The following is a 27839-nucleotide window of genomic DNA, read 5'->3' on the forward strand; positions in this document are numbered from 1 at the left end:
TTAAACGAAGGGCAGAAGGGTAACTTAACATTGTTTGTTGTAAGTTTGGTGACAGCATTAAGAATTGAAGACTAATTGGCTTCTAGAATCTCCAAATGCTTTTTCTTTATCTATTCTTTACTTGACTGAAACACAATTTTCTTTCCAGGAAATTTCTATGTACACATCAGTGATTAGCATTCAAATGTTGAAAACTGAAACCTAAGCAGAAATTGGGATTTTTCTATTGTCATGAACGCGTAAACTAGTTGACAAGTAATTGACTAGACAATGTTATAACTTCCACACTCTGTTTCCTCTGCATCTTCTTAATTATATCGAAATCTTGGTTTTTGAACCTAATAATGGAAGACTATTTGCCCCAAGAAGTGTTACTAAACATCTTTCACAGGCTTCCAAACAAATCCATCGGAAGATGCATCTGTGTCTGCAAATATTGGCTCTCTCTCATAAAGAACCCCAGCTTTGTTTCTACTCACCTTATCCAAACAATTTCTTCCAACAAAGAACATTTGTTCTTGCTTAAGCTTTCCTCTCAGGAAACACAAGAAATACAATATTCTTTGCATTTTGACAACGAAAAATTCAGCAAATACTTGCAGCTTGGAGTTCCTTTTAAAGAAAACAATCAATCTTTCTCCATTGTTGGTTCTTGTAATGGATTGGTTTGCCTTATGCACAATCTATACACTTACAACTACACTTTCGTATTATGGAATCCAGTGATTGGAAAATCTCTGGAACTCCCTGAACCGAACATCAAGTTTGACTCTCATGGTGCTTTTGAGGCTTTTGTGGGTTTTGGATTTGATTCTTGCAGTTATGATTATAAAGTGGTAAGAGTTTTGAGACTTCTGGAATATGAAAACGAAAGTGAAGAAGATGATGAAGTAGCAATTGAGGTTGAGATTTTCTCACTTAGAAAGAATTCTTGGAAAGTTATTACTGATATAGCACCCCAGTATGACATTGTTGAAAGAAGTTCACAAGCTTTTGTCAATGGAGCAGTCCATTGGATTGCAACCAAAAGAAAAAGCAATGGCGAGTGTAATAATTTGGTTATGAGCCTTAACATGAGCAATGAGAATTTTCGTGAATTAATATTGCCAGAATGTCTGGTTAATGAAAATCCTATGTTTTTGACAATTTCTATTTACGAAGATTCAAGCATTGCAGTGTTTAGAAGAAATTACGTTAGATTCTCCGATAGCGATATATGGGTGATGAAAGAGTATGGTGTAGCAGAATCCTGGGAAAAGATACTAACTGTTGGGAGATATGAAGGTGGTGTTCCAAGAGCATTGGGATTTAGGAGAAATGGTGGTGTGATTTTTGAATTATATAATGGAGATTTAGTTTCAGTTGATGCAAAAAGCTTAGAGATTGAAGGTCTTGGAATTCATTCTGCTTCTTCTGGGTATTCTTTTGTGGATACTTTTATGGAAAGCCTGGTGTTGCTTGAGCTTTGATTAAACTAGGTATGGACATGAGGCAATTGAAGATCTTAAATGTGCAGGGGAAAAGGATTAGTTCAACCTGCAAGACTTTTTGTTGTGTTAGTTTTGTATTCTTTCTTGTCTGCAAGAATTTCCCAATTGTTCAAATATATATAATTAGATGTTTTCCTCTTCTAAGATATAAGTTCATATATCACAATAACATTATGTTTGCAAATAAGATTTCATATTTGGATCAATTATAATATTTATTTCAAATATATAAGTTTACTAGTTTTACTCACGGAAAGTTTTGTCCCTAATGAGTCAATAATTTTATCACTAAATTTTATCATTTAACGTACATTTATACAGTCTGAAATACAAAATTTTAATAAAAAATTAATTGCTAATCTATCGGTATATTGTCAAACTACATTGCAAATATCCTCGTGTTATCGAGGGTTTCTTTCAATATAAAATTGAGTTTCTTCTTTGGCCGCTGTATTAGTGTAATTCTGAAAATTGGAGTTTCTTTTTACTTAAATTTCCCAAATCAAGAATTAATTTTGTTTTTATTAAGAAAAAATAAAATATCAAAAATAAAGTGAACGATTAACAGTTGCATTACTCGTACTTATTACATTCAAGAGAGAGAAATAAAATCTAAAACCAACTATGTAGTCTAATAAAAATAACAAAACCTAAAATTAATTTGACTAGTAATTTATATATATATATATATATATATATATATATATATATATACTTTTATCAATAATTTATATTACTATAAAATGCTAATTTTATTAACAAATTTAAAATAATATTTATTTTATAATTTCATCAACAGTGTTAATAAAAATATTTATCTTTTATTATAGTTTATTTATGCAAACACATATACTTATTTTATATGCATGGGTTTGAGAAATGGATACCAAATGCTGTTAAATGGGTCATGTTTATTTTTTTGACTTGCAATGGAACTTAAAATATTGATAATTTGATGAACAAAATTAAAAACACCATCAATTCGGAAATCTCCCAAAACAAACAATATACTGTGATTACAGTTGGTGTAAGATCTTGCATTTTTTCTGGATTGATCCTGATTTTTCTGGATCTGAGATGATTAGAAATAACCAAATAATTCTAATTATGAATAATCCAGAAATTAAAATAAGCTTTTGGAATATAAAAAACGAAATTGCAAGAAACTAAAATTATTTGGCCAATAGAATTACTCGTAATTAAAACAAAATCAACTATATGTAATAGCAATATCAGACCATCCATAGTTTAGTATGCTAAAACAAAAAGAAAAAGTTCATTTTTGAGCATTATAACATTAATCAGCAAAATTAATTTCATTGCCTGCTAAATTTCTATCTATAAATAGACCCTCCAGTGGCTACTCTCTGAAGAAAAACAAAAATCCAAGAAAATGTGAGATCGTCTTCCACAAGAAGTGACAGCAGAAATCTTGTTTAACCTACCCATCAAGTTCATATTGCAGTGCACATCCATATGCAAGTCATTATACTTTCTCATAAAAAGCCCTTATGTCATTTCCACCCATTTTTACAGATCCATAAACAATCCCAAATTGCTTTTATTAGGCTTTTACGACAATTACCAGGAGCAATACTCCTTACATTTCAACAATGACCAGTTAGACGAGTATATGCCTCTTCTTGTGCCACTGAACACCATAGATTTTCGCCTTTTCGGTTACTGTAATGACTTGATCAGCTTCTACGATGACAATTATTGTGAAGCCATCCTCTGGAACCCCTCCATTAGAAAACACTTAACACTTCCAATCCCAATTTTATTTCCAAAGAAAGAAATGATATTGACATGATTGGTTTTGGGTTCGATTCAAGCATTGGCGACTACAAAGTTTTACGAATTACAATGCACAGAAGCGAACAAGAACAAGAATCATCCGTTAAGGCTGAGCTCTATTCGGTTTCTGCAGGTCGTTGGAAGAATATTTATAATACTAAACGATATTATTATGTAAATGAACGAGTGGTTCCGGTTTTCGTTGACCATGCGTTGCATTGGATTACTAATGGTGAAATTGTGGTATTTGATATGAGAAATGAGGTCTTTCGGAGGATTCTTTGCCGAAGTGCATGGAGAATTTGAAGTCTTTGGGATTGTATAAAATGTGTACAATGGAATTTATGAACACATCCATTGCAGTTGTTGACAAGCGTGAAAATGGTAATTTTAACTCGGGAATATGGGTGATAGAAGAGTATGGAGTAGTTGAATCACGGGTCAAGTTACAGGTTGACGGAGTAGGTGAAACGTAGGAGAAAGAACTGGGTTGGATTTTGATAGAACTTGAGGGTAAACAGTTGACAGAAAACTCAAGATTGCTGGGATTTAGGAATAATACAGAAATGTTATTGCAATTTGAAAGTGGAGAAATAGTTTCATTTGACTTTGAGACTAGGAATATTCAGAATCTTATCAAGAATCGAGTGAGAATGGATTCTTCTTTTGTTTATAGCTATATGGAGAGCCTAGTGTTACTTTGATAAAGGAAATTTTGTAGGGGATGCGATAATTTGTGTTATTGATTTATGCCAATAAAATTAGAAGACTTATTATATACCTTCAAGAATTTTTTTTTCCATGTAACTAAGTGATCTTACTTTTGGATTTTAGGACATAAATGGCCTGCCAATATTTTCTGTATACTGATATCTCAATTGTCGCTTTGCTCCAAATCTCACAGCCAGTGCCATCAATTTCATTTGCAGGTGCATAGGCAACACAAAGAACAATTTCTTGAGCATTTTTCAAGACAATCATTAATACTCAGATTATCACTTTCATTGAACTTAAATACATCCCCAAACACAAAACCTCTTGTGTACTTGAAAGCTCAGCAGAACAAGATTTCGCCCTTTCGGGGCACTCTGTGTAATGCGAGTAGTGTGATGATGCAAAAACAGAAGGTTTCCACGTGCCGTAAAATTGTCCGAATTAACCAGCCTTATTTATTGATTTTTTCAATTTTATTAAAAACATAATTTATCCCATACAAGAGTCTGACCCCTCCATTTCTATACTCCCAGCGGAAAAACAACAAACAGCTGAAATAGAAAAATTGAAAGCCAGTTTCAAGAAAAGCTAAATATAACTTCCCAACAGAACATTTTTTTTAGATCAGGAGGGAGGCCATGAAATCTCCTTCTGTGTCCTCAACTTAATCCATGTAGTCAGATGAAAACCAAGTTACTCTACTAAATTAATGAACACACCGGTCAAAAAAACCATTAACTGAGTTTCCTGTACTTCTTTTTTATTTTTTATTTTGGTTTGTGCCTTAATTTTCATGGGCCTTCAAAATTTATGCAGAGAAACTCGTGTATTACCAAGTCCATCAATTTGATCCATGTTTAGGATTCTTGAAAACCGTTAATTGAAAGTTGAAACTGGAATATATGAATATATGAATAATGGGCAAGTTAAAGATTACACTAAATCCTTTACTAAAGTCTAAAACCAAATACTAATGTAACCAAAATCTCACCCATCACAAACCATTAACAATATAAACCCCAGAATTAGCATACTGAACCTAAAACCATCCCTATCAGATGTAACATACTGTGTATTTGTAATATATAGACAGATGCATGGTGATACTCAAGTAACTAAGCTACTCAAAAGCCCATTGGTTCTCTCTACGAACCTCTTCCTCTTCCTCTGGAGTGTAGTCATTCTTGATGTGAAAAATCTGTCGAATCTGATCAACAGTCTTTCCACTCATCATACTAGCCACTTCTTTGCAAAGCAAATCCAAAAGGTCTTTAATGTCCAAAAAATTTGAAGCCAAAATTACATTAAAAAGAATCTCCTGATCAGCCCGAATTTCCTTGGCAAAATTAGCATCCCAGTTCTTGAGTTCTTCAGATTCCTCGCCGGCATAATTCTTATCCTTGCCTTCAGCGGCCAACTCATGATGCTTCTTGATGTACTCAATCACCTTTGCCATTGTACGGCTGTTCACATTGGGCAACGGAATAGTAGTTTCGGCGCACCCGTCCTCTATCATATGCTTGATTGTTTCGGATGCCAAAGCGAATTGCTCCTCCAGTTCGAATATCTCCTCATCGGAGGTTTTGAGCGTGATCTTCTTTGTTGACGAAGAGGAAGACATTCTCAATGACTCCAAAAGAGTAAAAACAGAACGCAGAGGAATAGATTAGAGACAGAAACGCTAAATTAGAATGTGGAAATTCATGAAGCAAAAACACACTATTTATAGGGTGATTTTCTTACTGGACTCGGATTAGGACATCTAATAGAAGTTGGATCATGAGAAAGAAGTCCTGGATTGATTCCGGAGACTAAAATAAATAAATAAATAAAACATAAAATAAAATTAAGAATTAAAAAATGTTTGTATTATTTTATACTCGCCTCGTTAATTATCAAAATTGGAGTTTCATAACCTGCATTATATATATATACTTTTACTTTTATATATATAATTTATAAACCATAATATACGTAAAAATGGAATTGAGGGGAAAATAATAGAATTTTCTAAAATATACTTATTTAAATTTTAGTATCCTATATTATCCTTAGTCATAGCCAATATTAAAAGATTTTAATTTAAAAAATACAAAATACTATTTGATTAATTTTTTATTTTTGATTTAAATATTAAATTAATATCATTAGCAATGTTAATTAATTTAATTATTCTCAAAAAAATGTCAATTAATTTAATTAAATATGCATTATCTGAAAAATCAAATTGATATGATTATTAAAAATAATCAAATTAAGATGATTACTCATTTTTAATTAATTAATTTAATTAATAAGATTTATTTAAAATAATCAAAATATATTATTTATCTATTTTAATTAATTAATTTATTAATATGATTTATTTAAAAAAGCTAACAACTATGACTAATAAAATAATAAATACATTATAATTTTATTTAAAATTAAAACTCAACAAACTTAATTACTCATCTATAATAAATTAGTAATATTATATATTAATAACATATACAGATGTAAGAAGGAGGGGACTAGCAGATTCTCTAAAATATGCTTACATTAAATAATTTTTACTTAAAAAAATAATAGCAACGTACAAATTAAGTAATAATAATAAATTTTGAATATGAATCTAAGATATTCCTCCCATATATTAGTTGTAAGTTTCCATATTTATTTTCCGTTAAATATTTCTCTTGAAATTTATAGGCGATCGATAGTCAATTGATTCTTATATTTAATTACATTTAATTAATTATTAATTTTAACATCTTCATGCATTATCAATAACTTTCTAATTATACAAATTCATGTAATATTTTTCTTTATTGAATAACTTAATATTAGTTTTGATATATATATTTCATATTCAAATTGCTATTTTTCTTCTTTTAAATTTATTGTTACAGTAACAAATGTGTAACAAAAATATAAGCACTCATTGTATTAATTTATGAAGTTTAATGTAATTAGTCATCGTATTTATCTTAATCTCAATATGAAATCATACTTTAATATAATAAAAATCTATATAACAAGTAAATAAAAAATAATGGCAACATGCAACACAGCTCACAAAAAAAAAGAAAAAACTAATTTTTGTAAAAGGAATAGTACTGCATATGGTGCATAAGTCAAGTGTACAAATTATTCCGGTGGTTCACGCTACTTGGTATTTTTGCTTCATGAAAGATTTATTTTTGCTTCACTCTACTTAGTTGTGGCGGTTCTTTGAAGTTGGGATAATGAACGAGGCGATAAGTCTTGTTGAATAGTTGTTTTCTTATTTTGTTTTGCTTTTGAATCATTGTTTATGCAATTGCGAACACTATAAATAGGCCCTGTTATTTTCATGATACAAAATTATTCTCAATAATACAATTGGGAATTATTGCTTCTCTTGTTCTTATTTCTAGTTCTACACAGTCGCCTTTTCTTTTTATCATCACACACCGATTCCCATCCCATCTGCCTACATGTTTGAGCTCGGATTTGCAAGGGAAAGCGAAAAACAAAAGCAGGATCTGTCACATAGTTTGCCTGATGAACTGGTAGTACAAATCTTATGCAGGTTGCGGCCAGAAGTTTGTTGAGACTCACCAGCGTGTGTAACTCATATTCTCTCTTCTCAAAAGCCCTTATTTCAATTCTGTCTACCCCTCCTCGAACAAAAATTCCCATTATTTCCTTGTTCGTCGCTCCTATTCGTATCGAGAGGTTCAATGTTCCTTGTATTTTGACAACAATGAATTTCAAGAGCATATCCCTATCCAATTCCCCTTCGAAAACTATCGTATAGCTGGTTCTTGCAATGGCCTAGTCTCTCTCTTTGTTGATTCTTATAGAAATTATAAGCATGAGTTCAACTTCATTCTCTGGAATCCTTCCATCAGAAAATTTTTAGCTCTTCCAATTTCCAATTTAGTTTACACCTGGACGCTTTCTGGCTGCAAATAAATATACCAAATTGATTGGCTTTGGATTTCGTTATACAACCAAAGATTATAAAGTTTTAAGCATCATTAGGAGCGAAACTGAGATTAAGGCTGAGCTCTACTCGCTTAATTCGAATTGTTGGAAGAATATCACTAGCCTTCCTCCAAAATTTTATATAACGAATAAGATGGTGAATCCTGCAGTTTATTTTAAAGGTGCATTGCATTGGATTATAGCTAGTGGAAAAAAAGATGCTTTTGGTACGAGTTTATCAATAATGCTGTTTGATATGAAAGATGAGCTTTTTCGTGAGATGATGTTACCTGAACGTGTTTCTGATGCTTGTCCATTATTTACTTCAATAAAGCCATTTTTGGAGTCATCAATTGCGATTATTTATAAAGATTTGGGTAGTCAGTCTCATTTTCATATATGGGTGATGAAAGAGTATGGTGTAACAGAGACATGGATGAAGCTAGCAACTGTTAAAGGAAGCTGCCGACAAAAACTAACAGTTTTGGGGTTCAGAAATTATAGAGAGCTGTTCATTGGTACTGCTAATCAAATAGCTTCATACGAACTGGAGAGTCAACGAGAGATTGACAAGATTATTCCAACCTCTAATCCTTGGAAAGCTAGAATGTTTGCTGATTCTATTTACAATTACGTTGAGAGCCTGGCATTGCTCGACAAAGAGAATGATACAGTGGTTGCTGCTCGTATGATTCGCTACTGACCAAGAGAAGTAGTCCAAGAAAAGCAAAAGCGAACTAAATTTGTTTATAATTTGTTTTTTTTTTTTTAGAACAACATATGCCTGTGATTGTTAAAGTTCTTGGCCACAAAAGGAAAATATGGGGACAAACTGTTCTCTCCAAGATATTTTCCTGTTTCTGGATCAGCAGACAACTTCTTCATATGAAAAACAATTAAGCAAGTGTGCTATCAGTGTTACTTAAATCGGTGGTTTGCCCTCTGTACCGCGTTTTCAAAACGCAGTACCCAGTCGCGATATAAATGCATACCAAAATACCAAAAATTAGCCAATGGAGCGAATAGGTTATTATAGGATACTTAGGGTCAAAATTCTAGTTAAATACCTCTAAATTTCAGACTTTTAATTATAGTAGTTAGTCAATTAGTATGTTTAATAGATTTTTAAATAATTGCTTTTAATTATATTATTTATCATGCATATAATTCAAAGCTAATTCAATAAAAATTTTTATCATGTTACATATCCGTGTAACTCATCACGTATCACAAAGTTAAAAAGTATCATACCCCGTATCTATATCTGTATCTATATACATATCATGGCGTACGGCGATTTAAGTAACACTATGTGCTATCATATGCATTAATTGAAAGATATATTTTGTTGAGTAGTAACAAAAATTTAACTTGACCTTATGAAACTTTGTTTTCGAGGAATGTTAAGTTCATGATTTTTGGTTGCCATAATTTGTTTTAGTTTATAAAGCTTGCTGTAACTTTTACATTCTATGTTTTTTTTTTTTTTTTTCTTCTTTGTCAGTTACGATATCCATTATTCTGCTACTATAATCTTTGAGTAATCTACTAAAAATACCCTGAAATTTGCATTTTATTATAATTGCACCTTATTTTTAAATTAACCCTTAAGCACCCAAATTTCTAACTTTTGTAATAATTGCACCCTAATTCAAATTTATCATTTATAAATAAATAAAATAATACTATATGTGGATCCCACCACAAAAGGCCGAGTTAAAAGCTAACCATCATAGTTAAGTTTTGAAAACGTAGTGCTTTAAAACTTAATCGAACATACAAAATTTCTCCTTTTTATCGGTTCTAACCTGCCTCTCACAAAGCTCAGGTCCTCTCTTAGTTTGCAGAAATATCTTCAATATTGCTTTCTAGCTCCAGTAATTCAAGAACAAACTAGTCTGCTGTATCATGTGGGTGCAAGCAACTAGAAACTAGAAATATCTTCAATGGAGCTCTCTAGCTCCAGCAATCCTCTCTTCTTCCCTGTTGTCATTTCGCCTTCTGTAATCTAGTTTCCGCATCCAATATCACTCAAGCTACCAAATAGATCAATTGACCAACATAATCAAGTATAACAGTAGCGAGGGATGAGAGAAAAAGCAAGTTTTGTATGGTCTCTCAACAGTTCAAATCGATGAGGGAGAGTATTTAGGGTTCGTCTAAACAATTCAATGCACTATTTTACTTAACTATAAATGGTTAAATTTTAATACAATAGCACCGGATGGGTCTCATATTCTATTATTTTATTCATTTATAAAGGATAAATTTGAATTAAGAATGTAATTATTATAAAAGTTAAAAGTTAAAATACCTGAATTAACTTAAGAATATGATATAATTATAACAAATCCTAAATTTCATGGTATTTTTAATGGTTTACTCTATAATCTTTTATATCGTAAGATCTAGCTAAGTGGGATGATTCGTTCAAAGAAAATTATTTAGTTCCGTCGATGGTTATGTATGCAAGGATAGTTATACATGCTACTTGCCATTTTAAGTGTCCTGAAATTTAATTTGCAGGTGGTGACATTTAGAAATTCACTTTGAATAGATGTTCAAACTTCAAAATATGATTGTCACGGTTTGATTATGATTGGTTTTTAATTTTATTTTACAGGTAAACTGAATTGGTTTCTTTATTTTAATTGTTTATTAAAAGGAAAATTCATATTTTTTATTGTTATTGAATAATTTTTATTAGTGTTTAATAATAAGATACATGAATAATAATTAATCACCTATTTTATAGGTAATGAATTATTAAATGTTTTTTTAATCTAAAAGTCATGATTAAGTAGCTTAAATTTAATGATAAATGTATACTGGATATAAAATTTTAAATTTCTATAATTATAGTTTTATATCATAAAAAGAAATTGATTTTGAGGCAAATTGTACAATGCTTTCTGAGAGGCAAATCAAACATTTCCTTTCAACATAATAATTTGGGGACTCTGCTCTTTCGTCTTCTCTTCTTCTTCTCTTCTTCTTCTTCCACATAGTGAGTCAACAATGAAAGCCCTAAAAGTGACAGATCACTTGCTTGATGAGGTGATACTGGAAATTCTCTCCCATTTGCCACCCAAGTGTTTGATAAAATGCACAATCGTGTGCAAGTCATGGTATTCTCTGATCAAAAGCCCCCAATTCATTTCCACCCACCTTGCCGCCGTTAACAGAAATCGTAATCGACAATTGGTATTAGTCCGCGTCGATTGCCCTGATCAATACTCTTTGCATTTTGACAACAAAGCGTTAGAAAAGTACATGTCTCTACCTGGCCCATCAATCCCATTAATTCCCATCGAGCACTTTGAGATCGTCGGCTCTTGCAATGGCATAGTTTGCTTCTCTAACATGTATGAGTTGAATATCATTCTCTGGAATCCATCCATTAGAAAATCCTTAATTCTTCCACAAGCCGCTTTCAACTCTAGAGGAATAGTTGGTTTTGGCTTTGATTCAAGCACCAACGATTACAAAGTGTTTAGAATGTTGTACGGACATCCATTTAAGACTGAGCTTTACTCTTTGAATTCAGGATCTTGGAAGGATATAACAGAAATTGCTCCCTTTTACAAGATTAAAGGGCATGTCACTGGGGCTTCTGTAAATGGTGCATTGCATTGGGTTGTGGGTGACGGAGACAAGGATGTTGGGTTCAAGAGTATAGTCATGGTGTTTGATGTAAAAGATGAAGTCTTTCGGGAGATTATGCTGCCAGAGTGCTTGGTAAAGGTTGCTGCGTTTAAATTATCTGTTATTGCATTTGCAAAGTCATCAATTGCAGTTATTAAAGAACCAAACGGCACTGATCCTTATCATTCGCATATATGGATGATGAAAGAGTACGGTGTAAGGAATTCATGGGAGAAGTTTACTGTAGGTAAACGTTGGAAAGGAAGGTCAACAGTGTTGGGGTTTAGAGCAAATGGCCAAGTCTTGATGAAATTTGATCGGGGGCAAATAGCTTCCTTTGACCTTGTTAGCCAACGATTTAAGAATCTTGTGGTTAATCACATACGTAGGTATTCATGTTATTTTTCCCATGTCGAGAGCCTAATTCTCCTCAATTAAGGAAATGGTGCAATGATTGCAACTGATACAGGCCACAGAACAGGTGATGCAAAGCTAAGTAACAGATTTAACTGATGCACTTTCTGAGTAGAAGTTAAGTGCCTTAAGCTTTTCTGTTTGCTATTTGCCATTTTGGTTTTGGTATACACACACACACACACACACACACAAACACTATGTTATTTAGCTTTCACATGCGAAGATGGCAATTGAAACTTGTATCAACCTTTAATCTATAAGTAGCGATGCTTCTTTATTTTCCATGTTGGTCAATGCATTTAAGCGAAATTTCAGTTAAAATCTGTTAATATATCCTTTTAGTTGTGCTTAAATGTTGATCGAGTTAAAGTATTTAGCATGTTTGTACGGAGAATACCTGCAGCATCTTTTATGACAGTTGGTTAAGTAGGTGGAATATAGTAATCACTCCTTTGAAACATTTGCAATAGAAACCGTTTAAAATTCGCACATCATATATATTTGAAATGCACTAGCATGTGAATTCTTCAAGTCATGATGCTCCCTTTGGAAGATTCAACTCCATTTCCTCCCATCTTACTAAATCATTATTAAAGCCCTGTGGCAATGAATATTCAGTACTGTGGTAATGTTCATAACAGATTTTGAACTCCCTTGCAATGATTGTCAGAACTTGGTGAGAAAGTGAAAGGAATTTTAAATATTGAATTATGTATTGGCAATAGTATGTTTAGAATCTGCAAAAGGAACATCTTCTCCTGTTTATCTGTAAAATGTGTAGTTTTTTGGTGTGAAAAGCTCTATTTTGCATTCCATTAAGCACCGGCGTTGATCTCTCATAATAATGAAAGTTGAAACCAATGAACAAAATGTGCCGTTTTTTTTTTTTTTTTTTTTTTTTTTTTTTTTTTTTTTTGAACAACACATGCTTGTAATTGTTAAAGTTCTTGGCCACAAAAGGAACAAATAAATGGAGCTTAGCTATCCCATTGATTAGAGTAAGACAACCTACCTATCTTTCTTCTGTCTCTGTTTCTTTCCTTTCCTAAGGCACGCTCTATTGCAAAACCATAAAAAAAATCTTAAAAGCAAAGATTTCAGGTCAATATTGGGACCAAGCAGTGTTGATATCTTTCACAAATTCTATAGCAAATCCATTGTGTGATCTATAATACAGTATAAACTGTCAACAGATACGATGGTGCTGTTGCTAGAGCACTAGGACCTGGATGCACCTTGATTGATCCAAAATGTTTTCCTGGATAAGGCCTTAGAATTCATTCTGATTCCAAGGTATGCACAGGTACTTTCTGCAGTTATTTTTTCTTGAATATTTTATGGTTTGCTCTTCACATGCAATATATCTGACTGTTTTTTGTTTTCCTTCTTTTGATCATATGTCTGCTTATACCAATGTAGAGGTTATTTATGTGGTGTCCTCCAGATATTTTTTCCTGTTTCTGAATCAGCAGGCAACTTCTTCTTATGAAAAACAATTAAGCAAAGTGTGTTATCACATGCTTGAATTGAAAGATATATTTTGTTGAGTAGTACCCAAACTTTAACTTGATCCTATGAAATTTTGTTTTCGAAAAATGTTGAGTTCATGATTTTTGGTTGTCATAATTTCTTTTAGTTTATCAAGCTTGCTGTTAGGTTTACATTCTATGTTTCTTTTTTTTTTTTTTTTTTTTTTTTCTTCTTTTTCAGTTACGATATGCATTGTTCTGCTACTATAATCTTTTCTATTATAATATCATATATCAATGATGCAATCTTAGCTATGTAGGATGATTAGTTGAAAGAGAATCATTTAGTACTCTCCTGATGGTTGTATATGCAATGTTAGTCGTATATGCAACTTTCCCTTGGTGTCCTGAGATTTAATTTGCAAGTGGTGACACTTATAAGTTCGCTTTGAATAGATTTTCAAACTTCCAAATCTGACTGTTAAGTCTTAATCATGGTTAAAAGATAAATATTATAATCATTTTAATGTTAATTAAATTTTAAGATTTCTAATTGAGTTGGTAAGTTAAAATATTAGTTTTTTAATAATATTATCAGTAATTAAGATTTTTTTGAACCTCATCCAACATGTTGATCGAAGAGGATTAAAAATCTTTTATAAAAGAAATAGTTAAATATTCTACTTAAATATAGAAAAAAAAAAAAAGAATCAATTTACATATTTATTATTTTATTTAATAAATTTTGTCCCAAAATCATTTGATCAATGCTCAAACCCGCTTTGGATATGCACGAAAACTCGCTTTGCTTCGTAACCTTATTGAAAACTGCTAAATTTCTTATAGAAGTAATAAAAAACATTGCACCTAAGTATACAAACCTTGAAGAGTATTAAATTTCTTACAGCCAAATATAGAAAACCTTGAAGAGTATTAACCGAATATAGAAAATCTTGAAGAGAATTGAATTTCTTACGAGAGTAATAGATAAATATTGATTATAGAAAAGTTAATATATACTTGACAATTTTGAATGAGAAAATAAGCTATATCAATTAATCATCTAGAGATTTACCTTAATCAGCACTCTTCTCTCTACAAAAAGTGTAATGCGACAACAAATCTAAGATTTCATCTTGAATATACAAATAACTTATTATTGAAAATGAAAAAAAAAAATAAATTGATCCTTTGATTATAATTAAATTAACTCGTGAGGACCTCTCTTCTTAAAATATTATGAAATTTCTAAATTATGATTTTATTAACGCATCAATCCTTTTGTCCAAAATAGAGAAAAAATATTAGGGGAAATTATAAGAGAATGATTAAAGTGTTAATAGAAACCATAAGTTTGAGATCGGCTGTTAATTTAAAGACCAAATTTTTAGTCAATTGACAATTAAAAAAAGATATTTTTGATAAGACCATCCTGTTTATAAAATATTTTTGATAGGATCATCGTGTTTACAAAATCCATACGTTAGGACCTTCATAATTAATTTTTAAAAATAAAAATAAAAATTTGTATATATTAATTTGACTATAAGTCATGACCAATTTATTTTTTTCATTTTGAAAAAATATTTCAGATATTTATAAAGTTATAACAAAACTCTTATATTTAGCCTTATTTTCTTCTACATTTCTAAATAATACACAGTGCACAATATTTATCCTTATAAAGAAAAGCCAGACCCTCGCACAGTAGTGATAAAGAAAAGCCAGACCTTTCAGATTTCTATGTTTCGCGATGCCTCTGCAGAGGGAAAAACGAAAATCAGATATTTGGCACAATTTGCCTGTAGAAGTAATGGCAGAAATATTCTGCAAATTGCCAATTAAATCCATAATACGATGCACCTCTGTCTGTAAATCATGGAATTCTCTAATTAAAAACCCTAATTTCATTCACACCCATCTTAAAAAGCCCAAGCTTCAGTTGATTCTCCATCGCTTCCCTGTCGCCTCTATAGGCTCCATCGAACAACGCTATACTCTGCGTTTCGACGACAAAAAATTTACAGATTACATGCCAGTCCTTTACCCGAAGACCGTTGGTCATTATCTTCATGTAGCCGGTTCTTGCAACGGTGTGGTTTCACTCCATTCTCGCTGTCTGTTCGTTCTCTGGAATCCTTCCATTAGAAAATCCTTTTTTGTTCCGCAACCTAATTTTGTATATTTTTCCTCTTGTTGTAGAAGTTTTATTGGTTTAGGGTTTGATGACAGTACAAATGATTATAAATTGTTAAGATTTATGAGTTGCCCTACCTTTCAGTTTAAAGCTGAGTTATATTCGCTAAATTCGAATTCTTGGAGGGATATTACTGATATTGTTCCTACTGAGTTTTATATCGCTGATTATGTTGTTCCCGCTTTTGTAAATGGCGCATTGCATTGGCCTGTAACTCATTGGAATGAGAAAGAGGCTCGTACTTTTGTTATGGTGTTTGATTTGAAAGATGAGGTCTTTCATGAGATTATGTTGCCTGAATGTTTGGTTAATCTGGATTCAGCTTACATATTTCTTAAGGCATTTGAAGAATCGACAATAGCGGTTATTGATGATAAGAATTCTGATATATGGGTGATGAAAGATTATGGCGCAGCAGGGTCGTGGGTGAAATTGCCGGAATTGGGTAATGTTGGGCCAACCTTGGGTAATGTTGGGAGACAAAGGTCATTAGTGTTGGGATTTAGGAATAACAGAAGAGTGATGGGATTTAGGAATGATGGAGAAGTATTATTGGAACTTTATGATGGACAAATTGTCTCACATGACCCACATAGCCTGCAAACTAGCAATCTTATGAAAGTGCAAGGTGGAGGTTCTTTTGTTTATAGATATGTGGAGAGCCTAGCATTACTCGATAAAGGACACAATCAAAGGATTTGAGCAGGTACAAGTAGTCCCAGTAATATGATTTGTTCTACAGCCGGTAGCTGATTTGGACTTTGGATTAGAGAAGCAAGTGGACTGGAGTAGAGTATTTTATTTATTTTATGTGATACAGACATTTGGTTTGCTATTTAGTGTTGCTTGGCTTTGTGTTGCATATGAAGGTAAATAGTTCAAACTTGTTTTCACATTAGTTTCTTAGTGTTAAGTGTTTCATGCTTGTTAATTGAGAAAGTAAATTCAGTTCTAATGTGCCATGTATACCAGCTTGTATTGGATAATATATGATTTCGTCTAGTTTGTTCCGAAATGTGGATATTTATACTCTACCATCTGTCCGTTTTTCATCTTCCTGTGTAATGACTTTGTCAAGTGCAAAAATGTTTTTCCTTAGTGAAAGCTGCTGGTGGTAAAGTGGCCACAAAATGGCCAGATGTTTTCAGCGTAGATGTCATCTTGCACGGGTAGTAGAAGTCTTTTGGCATGTCTACTATTCTAGTGCATTACCTCATTAATACCATTGCTTAATGGTATTAGTATTGGAATTCCATATTTACAATATTGCAAATTTATTTGCATTTTGTAAACCATATGAAATGTCAAGATACTTGTCAAGTTATTATGCTCCTTTTTGCAGAAATCTGCATGAAGGATGTCTTTTTGCTTCCCAATTTCCATGGTCTACATGTTGCTTAGTTGTGGTTGTTCTTTGAAGGTGCTTTATGATGGTATAATGAACGTGGGCAATGAATCTTGCTGAATGGTTTTGCATTTTCTCCTCTGTTTTCTTCTTTTCAATTGCTTTTGGTGCATTACATTGGATTATAGCTAATCAGGAAGATGTTACTGGTGCGAGTTCATCAGTAATGGTGTTTGATTGGAAAGATGAGTCTTTTCTTGACATTATGTTGCCTGAATGGTGTTTGATATAAATTTTTCTCTCGTTGTAGAAATTTATTGGATAGGGTTTGATTATAGTACAAATGTTTATACATTGTCAAAATTTATGAGCTGCCCTGCTCAATTTGATGTTAGAGTTCAAGCTCAGTTTAAAGCTGAGGTATGTTCTTCAAATTCAAATTCTTGCATGGATGTTACTGATATTGCTTGCTCCTAGTAAGTTTGATATGGATCATCGTGTTGTTCCTGCTTTTGTTAATTATGCATTGCACTGACCTGTAACTTACTGGACTAAGAAATTTGAGGGTATTACTTTTTTGTTATGGTGTTTGATTTGTAAGATGAGGTCTTTCTTGAGATTATGTTGGCAGAATGTTGATTGGTTGATTTTGGTTCATTGAATATTTGTTGACTTGACAATAGCGATTATTAGTGGTAAGCATTATGATAATAACCTGTATCCCTTTAATGGGTGATGAAATATCATGCATAGCAGGATTGCAGATGAAATTGGCGACATTGGGTAAACTTTGGAGTCGAAGGTTAATAGTGTTGGGATTTAGGAATAGCGGAGAAGTGTTGTTGGGATTTTAAAACTATGAAAGAAAAGAGAAAATTAAGCATAGATTTGGAATGTATAGATTTAAAAATTTCATGAGAATGGGTATATAGATTCATGAGAAAGTTAAAGAAAATGGAGAAAAAGAAAATGGAGAAAAGCTAGAAAAAAAATGTTAATTTAAAGACAAATGGTTCCGTTTTAAAATTTGAAATCTTTTTTAAATTTTTAAGATGATTAGTTTTAAAGTTAAAAGGTTTTTATTACTTAAAAATATTAAAAAAATATTTTTTTTAATAAGAATTGAGTTAAATTGGTTTATATAGAAAAGTTTAAGTGCTAAATTGATAAACTAATAATTTTTAAATCAAATTGAATATGAAATTGAGTAGCTTTCAAGTTTTCGTTTTATTATTATTACTAATTACTAATTTTATTACGGTATCTATTATTTATATGTACCATCGTCTTCTTTCTCCTGCCTATTTCACCTGGCTGAGGGTTTCACTGTGTTGTAAATGTGGTAGGAGAGGAAAAACAACTTAAGAAATGTCGGACTACTTGCCCGCAGGAGTGATCATACAAATCTTACAGAAACTACCAGTTAAGTCCTTGATTCAATGTACTAGTGTTTGCAAGTTATGGAACTCTCTCATCAAAAGCCCTGATTTCATTTCCACCCAAATTGCCAAAATCTCTTCGATTCATCTCAAAAACAACACTAACCATTACTCCTATTTCACTTCGATGCCGATCAATACTCTTTGGGTTTTGGTGATCAAGAGTTCAAGGAGTACATGCCACTTCATTTCCCGTTCAAGCCCGGCTCCAGGTTCTTTCGCGCAGTGGGTTATTCTAGTGGCTTGTTATGCCTCTCTGATAGAAATGTCGTATTGGACAGGTAAGAAGACAAATTCATCCTTGGGAATCCCTCTATTAGAAAACCATTCACACATCCTTAGCCCAATTTTGCCTTTCCGGCCAGCCTTTGGTCCTGCTATGATTATGTTGGTTTTGGGTTTGATTCCTATAGCAACGACTACAAAGTCTTCAGACTGATGATACATCAAGCCCCTTTCTGGAAAAATGTCGAAGAAACTAAGATTCACATTGAAATTTACTCTTTCAACATGAATTCTTTGAAGATTATTACTGTTAATCCACCCACGTGTTGGATAAAAAAGGAAATGACAAATGAAGATCCCTCACGGAAAGCAGCTTACGTGAACAATGCATTGCATTGGATTGTAAATTATCATGATGATGATGAAGTTATTCCTGATTTCAGAAACAAAGATTTTATTCTGGTGTTTGACATGAAAGACGAGGTTTTGGTGAAATTATGTTTCCACATCATCTGGAACCATCTAGTGGTAGTCAAAAGTGTGTTAAGGTATATGGGGAGTCATCTATTGCAATTATCCAAATTGCTTCGGTTTCCCCTTTCGCTATTCCATGGGTGATGAAAGAGTATGGTGTCGTGGAGTCTTGGGTGAATTTACCAAAGGTTGTTGATGAAAAGAAACGGAAAGTAAGAGTTTTGGGATTTAAAAAAAATGGAGAAATCATATTGAAATTTTATCGCAGACCATTGCTTACTAAATCAAATGGAGATGCTTTTATTTATTATTATGTGGAGAGCCTAGCATTACTTGACAAAGGTAAAGCTGTGGAAAAGAAAAGTACAAAGAGAGGCAGAAGATCCAACACAGAGTTAAAGTTCTATTCTTTTCTCTATTTTCAGTATTATCTTTGAATTGATTTAATTCTGACCCGACCTCGATTTTTAATTAATTCAGCCAATAACAATTGAAGTATATTTGCAGGATCATTGGCGTTGATGAAATGTGGAAAAGTGTGAAAGTGTCGACTCCCTAACCAAGAATTTACAGTAGTGCTGATCAAATTTGGAATCATATTTTTTTTGTGGGTACTTGATGGATTCTGTATTTTTCATATGAATGGTTATTTTGCTAGAATGGAATGTAACGGTGTAACTATTAGACTTAGATGCTAAATATCAGATAATTACTTGTTCAGTCGTTCTCCTATCATATAATATAAAGTTTCCAATTTCAAGAGTTTATATGATATATTGATGTTAATTTATTGTTCTCAAATTTGATTATCAATATGTCCTCAACTAAAACATATATGTTCTTCAAATTTATAATTATAAGCATTTTTTATATTTTCTTTTTCAGAAAAATGAATTTATTTTATTAATATAACTAGAAAAACTTAATTTATTCAAACAAACCAACGTGAACTAAAAAGTTACAACACCCATAACTAAAAAAAATTAAGTGAAAAAAAAAATATAGTGAAACTAAACATGTAAGTGCAAAACAGAAAAAGAAAGCTAAAAAATTCTCTTCTTGAGTTAATTAAAAGCTGTTTGATTACAAAGGATAGATTAAAACACTAAAAAGCTATAATCAGACGTAACTGAATGGTACAGTTCATTCTAAGAAAGCCTAGCCATAGCATCACATCCAATTGTACCTGTTGTCCTGCAGCAGCAGACCCGTTTGCAGATTTTTGTTTTAAATTTCAATATTGGTTACTGTAGCTTGAGAAGCTTTCAAGTTTGGATATCTATTATATAACTACCATCGTCTTCTTTACCCTTCCTATTTCATCTGGCTGAGGGTTACACTGTTTTGTAAAAGCAATCTGAGAGGGAGAAACAACTTAAGAAATGTCGGACTACTTGCCTGAAGGCGTGATCATACAAATCTTACAGACTACCAGTTAAGTCCTTGATTCAATGAACTACTGTTAGCAAGCTGTGGTACTGTATCATCAAAAACCCTGATTTCGTTTCCACCCAAATTGCCAAAACCTCATCTATTAACACCGAAAGCAACCCTAACCCATTACTCCTATCTCATTTCTACGCCAGTCAGTATTCTTTGGGTTTTGAAAATCAAGAGTTCAAGGATTACATGCCGCTGCATTTCCCGTTCAAGCCCTGCTTTCGCCCAGTGGGTTATTCTAATGGCTTGTTACGTCTCTGCGATAGACATGTCGCATTGGACAGGTATGAAGATAAATTTATCTTCTGGAATCCCTCTATCAGAAAATCTTTCACACTTCCCCAACCCAATTTTTCCTTTTTGGCCTTCTGTTCTTTATGCATTGATTATGTTGGTTTTGGGTTTGATTCTAACAGTAATGACTACACAGTCTTTAGAATGATGATGCAGCTACTAGAACGACTGTAAAAATGTTCAAGAACCTGAGGTTCAGATTGAAATTTACTCATTTAACAGGAATTCTTGGAAGATTATTCTGGTGGTGAGGCACCCAGATATTGGATAGAAAACCGGATTGTGGGTGTGTGTCCCTCACGGAAACATTGTGTAGCAGCTTATGTAAACAATGTACTGCATTGGACTGTGACTTGTTTTTCTATGGAGAATGGTAAAGCTGGTAGTTTGATATGAAAGATGAGGTTTTTGGTGAAATTATGTTGTCAAATTGTTAGGCGAACCCTTTTGCATCTGGATGGTCTGTTAAGGTATTTGGGGACTCATCAATTGCTGTTGTTGAATTTGATGATTCTTATTTCACTCGTGTATGGGTGATGAGAGAGTATGGTGTTGTGGAGTCATGGGTGAATTTACCAGACGTTGGTGACAAGAAGAGAGGGAAAGTAAGAGTGTTGGGGTTCACAAGAAATGGAGAGATCTTATTGAAATTTTATCGTAGAAGATTAACTTCTTCAATTGCATATGCTTTTGTTGATACTTATGTGGAGAGTCTCGCATTACTTGACAAAGGTAATGCTGTAGAAAAAAAAGGTACAAGGAGAGGCAGAAGATCCAACACAGAGTTGAAGTTCTATTCTTTACTATATTTTCAGTTTTATCTTTGAATTAATTTAATTTTGGCCTAACCTGGGTTTTAGACATCTTTGCAGGATCGTATAGGTTGATGAATTCTGAAAGGGTTAGACGCCATAACCAAGAATTTATAATACTGATGATCAAATATAGGATCATAGCTTTTTGTGGATACTTTGGTTAATTTTGTATTTGTGATGTGAATGTTTCTTTTGCTAGAATGGAATTTGACTGCATAAATATTAGACATAGATGTCAAGAATATATGTCATCGTTCTGCGGCCATGTTTTCAATTTCAAGAATTTATATGATATATAATATTAACTTATTTCTAGCTGTTTTGTATACCTGGAAATAAATCCAGATGAACTTGTTGTACACTGGGAGTTTTCCCAGATTTCTTATTTTTTTTAAGATGATAATCAACTATTAATTGGATGTACGAAGAATCGATAAGCACTCAATATAAGTATTGCAGTGCATATACGATCTGACAATAGATCCGGATTTAAATCCTTCTTCTTCCAGTACTCAAAAAAAAATATATACAAGTAAGCATTAACAAAATAATAGCCTTGGCTTAGTCCAGTACATTGGAAAAAGAGTTTTTTAAAAAAAATTTTGTTATAGTAATTTAACAAGAGTAATGTTTTTTTAATAAGAGCAATATTGAGTTTAAATTCAATATAAATTTAAGTATAGTAGAAAAAAAAGTTCTAAATCAAAATTTTCAAATAACCATATAGGATCCTTGGTGTAGTAATTTTTGAATAAATATGTTTTTCCTTGATCAAGGTTGTCTGATTATTTATTTCTTCCTGGTTCCATTATAATCTAATAGGGCCAAAACAATTAAATAAAAAATGTAGACGGGTCAAATGGAGTTTTTTTCATGAGTAAAATGAAAAAAGATATAACAATAAAGACTAAATAAATATTATACTATGGCTAAAACAATAAAACAAAATTGGATGGGGCTAAAGTTGAAATTATAAGAAAAACAGACAGACCCGTTTCTAAGAAAAAGTAGGACTTTGAGTTTTGAGGCGTCATAGTCGAAGAACAAGCAAACAAAAACAACAAAAACACAAATCCTAACCCATCTAGAAGACGAGTATTCCCTCATCAGAAGCCCACCGAGTGATTTTTGCGAGAGCCAATAATCCATCAGGAAAAAAAATGTCGGATAATTTGCCGGAAGCAGTTATAGCAGAAATCTTATACAAGCTGCCTACCAAGTGTTTGTTGAAATGCACCAGTGTATGCAAATCATGGTACTTCCTCATCAAGAGCCGCAACTTCATTTCCACCCACCTCATTAAAACCCTCTCCTCAAACAAAACTCCCCAATTCCTTATCCATAACCGTTGTTTCTTACCAGAACCAGAAGTTGAATACTCACCGGAAGCAGAAGTTCCATACTTCTCAGAATGTGAATTTCAATACTCCTTACATTTTGACAATAAAGAGTTCAAGCAATACATGCCTCTCCATTTCCCCTTCAAACAATTTCGTGTTGCTGGTTCTTGCAATGGCCTAGTCTGTCTCGTTTGTGGTACACACTCAGGTAGCGTAAATGAGTTGTCACAACTCATTCTCTGGAATCCCTCCATAGGAAAATTCCTAAATCTTCCAAAACCCAATTTTATGCATGATTATTCAAAGAATTGTTACGGTTTTGATGATGGTCTTTTTGGGTTTGGATTTGATTCAAGGACCCATGATTATAGAGTGTTAAGGATCATGACCTCACAAACTACATCTAATATTGCACCTGAAATAAAGGCTGAGCTTTACTCACTTAATGCAGATTGTTGGGAAGATATTACTCAAATTACTCCTAAATATTATTGGATAGAAGATGAGCTATCTGTTCCAGCTTTTGTGAATGGTGCATTGCATTTTTTTGTGATTCCCCAGATTGAGGGAAACAATTCTGCGAAGAGTTTTATTGTGGCTTTTGATGTGAAAGATAAGGTTTTTCGAGAGATTGTGTTGCCGGAATGTTTGTCCATTCAGCATGCATCATATTTATCATATTTGTCTCTTAAGGTATATAAGAAGTCATCAATTGCAATTGTTTGTACAGATCTCAATAATCAACAGTATCAGTCTATTTGGTTGATGAAAGAGTATGGTGTAATCGGGTCGTGGGTTAAGTTAGCTATGGTTGGTGGAATCCCCCGTGTTCTGGGTTTTAGGGATGATGGAGAAATCTTGGTGCAGTTTTCTCATGGACCTATAGTATCTTCACAAAATGTAGAGACTGAACTTATTAAGAATCTTGTTACCTTAAGTGGATGTCCTGCTTATCATGCTGTATATGCTCATAGCTACCTGGAGAGCCTAGCATTACTTGACAGAGGAAATGTACTTTGTAAAGTAAATGAGGATACTAGGTTTCCAACTGATACAACCGGTCAAAGTGAAGTGAAGCAGGCTAAAACTTGCAACTGTGTACTTCAAGATTTAGAAAGCATGGGACACAGTTTTTAAAAATGTGCAGCTGTTCTTTTCTCTGTTTTGTGTTGTTTGTTTCCTGTTTTCTCTGTTTTAAAAACTGATAGAACTGAAGGTAACAGTACAAACTTCTTCTTAGATGCTTCCTATGTTGGTTAATGGATAATGCAAAAATGTCTGTTCTGATTTTTTGATTTTATCATTTTATATGTTCAACTCTATAAAAAAAAATTTATTATTTTATATGTTCAACTCTATAAAAAAAAAAAAAAAGTTTGTTTCGCATTAAAAACTTTCTTTTTTTTTTTTTTCCAATGGTAAGGATTTTCTTTTTGTTTTTTTCAATCTAGTTCAGTATTAATTTAGATTTTTAGATGTAAGGACCTGATAATTAATTTGAAGCAAAAGTTAAACGCATGATGTTAGTTTTCAAAAAGTAAGGGATGAAAATATTAATTAGAATATAATCTATGGATATAAGTGCAGTTTAGCTTTATCGTGGTGAAATTATATTTTATTTTGTTAGAATTTGTGAGTAATGGAAATTGGGAATATAACTGCCCAGCTCTTTCTACTTCTTATTGCCCTTACGTCCTCCTGTAAGCTTGAGTAGCCTGCAAGTTTCCTTTTTCTCTCTCACAAGATCCCGTTCTTGTTCTTGTTCTTGTTCTTGATCCTTGCTACTGTGTTCTGTATGTGATCAGAGAGGAAAAGGACGGAAAAAATGTCCGACTACTTGCCTGAAGATATATGATCATAGAGATCTTACAGAACCTACCTGTTAAGTCCTTGATTCAATGCACTAGTGTTTGCAAGCTGTGGTACTCCCTAATCAAAAACCCTCATTTCATTTCCGCCCAAATTGCCAAAACCTCAAGCAACCCTACCCCATTACTGCTATCTCACTTCCAAGATCATCAATACTATTTGTTTTTTGAAAATCTGGACTTTAAGGAGCACATACATTTCCCGTTCAAGTAAGGCTCAAGATTCTTTCGCGCAATGGGTTATTCTAACGGATTGTTATGCCTCTGCCATAGGCGTATCCTATTCAACATGTATGAAGACGAATTTATCCTCTGGAATCCCTCCATTAGAAAATCATTCAAAGTTCCTCAACCCTTTCTTGGCCTTTCAGCCATTTGTTACTTCTCTTGCAATGATTATATTGGTTTTGGATTTGATTCTGACACTGATGACTACAAACTCCTCAGAATCAGGATGCACCATGCCCCGTACTGTAAAGTTTGAAGAAACTCAGATTGAAATTTACTCATTTAACATGAATTCTTGGAAGATTATTACTGCTTCCACCCATTGGATAGAGCAGAGAGCAGCTTTTTTGAATAATGCATTGCATTGGATTGTGAATTATTGGGACGAAAAAATAGAGAGGGTGTGTAGTTGTATTATGGTGTTTGATATGAAAGATGAGGTTCTTTTTGAAATTTTGTTGCCTTTTTCTTTGGAAGAACGTATTGGTTATGGATCGTGTGTCAAGGTATTTGGGAACTCATCAATTGCAGTTATTGGCCGTATTAATTCCTATTTCGCTAATGCATGGGTGATGACAGAGTATGGTGCTGTGGAGTCGAGGGAGAAATTACCAAAGTGTGGTGATCAAAGGAAATGCGGTAGAAGAAAAACTTTCCAAACGAGAGGCTGACGATGAACTGCTAAAGTATGCGAAAGTGTTGAGACTCTAACCAAGAATTTACAGCAGTTTTGATCACATATAGGATAATATTTTTTGGGGGTACTTGATTTATGTATTCATAATGTGAACGGTTCTTTCGGTAGAATAGAATGTAACTGTCTCAGTATCAACTCAGATGCTAAAAACATATATACTTGACAGAGGAAATGATGATACCCAGGTTTCAACTGGGCTAAAACTTGTGCCTAAGTGTTAGGATACCGGCAATAAAATTACGAGAATAATTACGGCAGCGGAAAAATAAAAATGGGACACACAGAGATTTACGTGGTTCACCCTCAACTGTTTAGGGCTACGTCCACGGGACCAACTCCGAATAATTCTTCTACTATTACAAAATAATAGGCTTACAATGAGAGTAATATAAAATAGTGGCACTCACAAGTGTTTCCCAAAAACACCCTAATAATCTTCACTATTTTCTAAACCCTTAGTTTTAAGAACCCTTCTTAAAACTAATAACTCTCAAATATTCTTCACAGATTAATTTGTTATATCTGTGGCTCTCTAATGTCTCTCACTTATTGTTGGTACACTGAACTGTGAAGCATCCTCTCCTATTTATAGGAGAGGGAATGAGAGATAATGTGACACGGCTCTCCAGTTAGGCAGAAGGTTGGTTGCCAACCTTCTGCCAAACTTTTAAATAACACTTTTCTTTCCTCCTTTTTTTTTTTTTATCACGTGGGTGGGCACCGCCACGCCACTAACAAATATTCACACTACTAACAAATATGTGGGTCCCACTTGAGTGGGCACACCACTACCAACAAATCTCCCCCTGCACGCTCAAGTGGGGACGTCAGCCATATTCTCCATCATCCCTGAAGCTAATCGACAATATTCAAACTTGTCTTTTGGAAGAATCTTCGTTAACATATCTGATCCATTTTCATTTGTATGGATCTTCTCAAGCTGTAACTGCTTCATCTCCAGTACATCCCTGATCCAATGATATCTAACATCAATGTGCTTTGATCTTGAATGAAAGGAGGAATTCTTCCCAAGATGAATCGCACTCTGACTATCGCAGAAAATCAAATATCGTTCTTGATGAATTCCGAGTTCATTCAAGAACTTCTTCATCCACAGCAACTCTTTGCATGCTTCTGTTAGTGCTATGAATTCTGCCTCAGTTGTTGATAGAGCAATACATTTCTGCAATCTTGATTGCCATGACACGGCTCCCCCTGCAAATGTAATTAGATATCCTGATGTGGACTTTCTCGAGTCAACATCCCCAGCCATATCTGCATCAGTATAACCGACTAATACTGGCTTTTCATCTCCAAAACATAAACATACTTTAGTCGTACCTCGAAGATACCTGAAAATCCATTTCACTGCAGCCCAATGTTCCTTTCCCGGATTTGAAAGAAACCGACTCACTGCTCCGACTGAGTAAGCAATATCTGGCCGTGTACAGACCATGGCATACATCAAGCTTCCAACAGCTGAAGCATATGGGATCTTTTCCATCTCTTCCTTCTCTCCATCAGTAGAAGGGCACTATTTTGAGCTTAATTTAAAGTGATTAGCAAGAGGGCAACTAACCGCTTTAGAATTCTCCATTTTAAACCTTTGAAGTACTTTCTCAATGTACTTCTCCTGTGACAACCATAATTTCTTGGTTCTTCGATTTCTTGTAATCTTCATACCAAGAATCTGTTTTGCTGGTCCCAAGTCTTTCATAGCAAAAGACTTATTTAGCTGTTTCTTCAAGCTATTAATTCTGATAGAATTTTGACCAACAATCAACATATCATCTACATAGAGCAAGAGAATAATGTAGTCGTCATCATCAGAGAATTTCTTTACGAAGACACAGTGATCTGAAGTAGTCTTTTTGTAACCTTGCTCCCCCATAACAGATTCAAACTTCTTGTACCACTGTCTTGGTGCCTGCTTCAAGCCGTACAGGCTCTTCTTCAGTTTACAAACACAATCTTCTTTCCCCTTTTTTATGAAA

At 33.2% G+C, this 27839-nt stretch overlaps 7 protein-coding genes and 1 non-coding gene across 8 annotated transcripts; 7 read left to right on the forward strand and 1 right to left on the reverse strand.

Annotated features, from left to right (window-relative positions):
• Window positions 1-306: 306 nt before the first annotated feature.
• LOC105632783 (F-box protein At3g07870) lies at window positions 307-1698 on the forward strand. Its single transcript, XM_012215226.4, has one exon. It carries the CDS (start codon window positions 345-347, stop codon window positions 1467-1469), a length of 1125 nt encoding a protein of 374 aa, XP_012070616.1. The 5' UTR covers window positions 307-344; the 3' UTR covers window positions 1470-1698.
• Window positions 1699-4881: 3183 nt separating this feature from the next.
• LOC105632782 (SKP1-like protein 1A) lies at window positions 4882-5798 on the reverse strand. The gene has a single exon (XR_016321774.1). It is a non-coding gene; the product is annotated as an SKP1-like protein 1A (transcript).
• A 2308-nt stretch (window positions 5799-8106) lies between these two features.
• LOC105633199 (F-box/kelch-repeat protein At3g06240) lies at window positions 8107-8655 on the forward strand. The gene has a single exon (XM_012215781.4). It carries the CDS (start codon window positions 8107-8109, stop codon window positions 8653-8655), a length of 549 nt encoding a protein of 182 aa, XP_012071171.3.
• A 2171-nt stretch (window positions 8656-10826) lies between these two features.
• LOC105632784 (F-box protein CPR1) lies at window positions 10827-13610 on the forward strand. The gene is made up of 2 exons (XM_037639789.2): window positions 10827-12078; window positions 13208-13610. Exon 1 carries the CDS (start codon window positions 10971-10973, stop codon window positions 12033-12035), a length of 1065 nt encoding a protein of 354 aa, XP_037495717.1. The 5' UTR covers window positions 10827-10970; the 3' UTR covers window positions 12036-12078; window positions 13208-13610.
• Window positions 13181-19930, forward strand: LOC149494976 (uncharacterized). The gene is made up of 4 exons (XM_089724471.1): window positions 13181-13317; window positions 18372-18890; window positions 19168-19557; window positions 19671-19930. Exons 2-4 carry the CDS (start codon window positions 18394-18396, stop codon window positions 19720-19722), a joined length of 939 nt encoding a protein of 312 aa, XP_089580597.1. The 5' UTR covers window positions 13181-13317; window positions 18372-18393; the 3' UTR covers window positions 19723-19930.
• LOC105632785 (F-box/kelch-repeat protein At3g23880) lies at window positions 15138-16695 on the forward strand. The gene has a single exon (XM_020678874.3). The coding sequence runs from the start codon at window positions 15237-15239 to the stop codon at window positions 16380-16382; it is 1146 nt and encodes a 381-aa protein (XP_020534533.1). The 5' UTR covers window positions 15138-15236; the 3' UTR covers window positions 16383-16695.
• A 259-nt stretch (window positions 19931-20189) lies between the features above and the next one.
• Window positions 20190-22028, forward strand: LOC149494977 (uncharacterized). Its single transcript, XM_089724472.1, is given in 4 exon segments — window positions 20190-20586; window positions 20588-21068; window positions 21120-21230; window positions 21335-22028. Coding segments are annotated over 4 exon segments (1023 nt in total). The 5' UTR covers window positions 20190-20545; the 3' UTR covers window positions 21725-22028.
• Window positions 22029-22608: 580 nt separating this feature from the next.
• On the forward strand, window positions 22609-24355 carry LOC149494978 (F-box/kelch-repeat protein At3g23880-like). Its single transcript, XM_089723786.1, has one exon. It carries the CDS (start codon window positions 22873-22875, stop codon window positions 24187-24189), a length of 1317 nt encoding a protein of 438 aa, XP_089579912.1. The 5' UTR covers window positions 22609-22872; the 3' UTR covers window positions 24190-24355.
• Window positions 24356-27839: the final 3484 nt, after the last annotated feature.

The sequence above is a fragment of the Jatropha curcas genome, chromosome 7, assembly GCF_041381405.1.
Source record: "Jatropha curcas cultivar XTBG-Jc1 chromosome 7, XTBG_Jcur_1.0, whole genome shotgun sequence".
Taxonomy (NCBI): Eukaryota; Viridiplantae; Streptophyta; class Magnoliopsida; order Malpighiales; family Euphorbiaceae; genus Jatropha; species Jatropha curcas.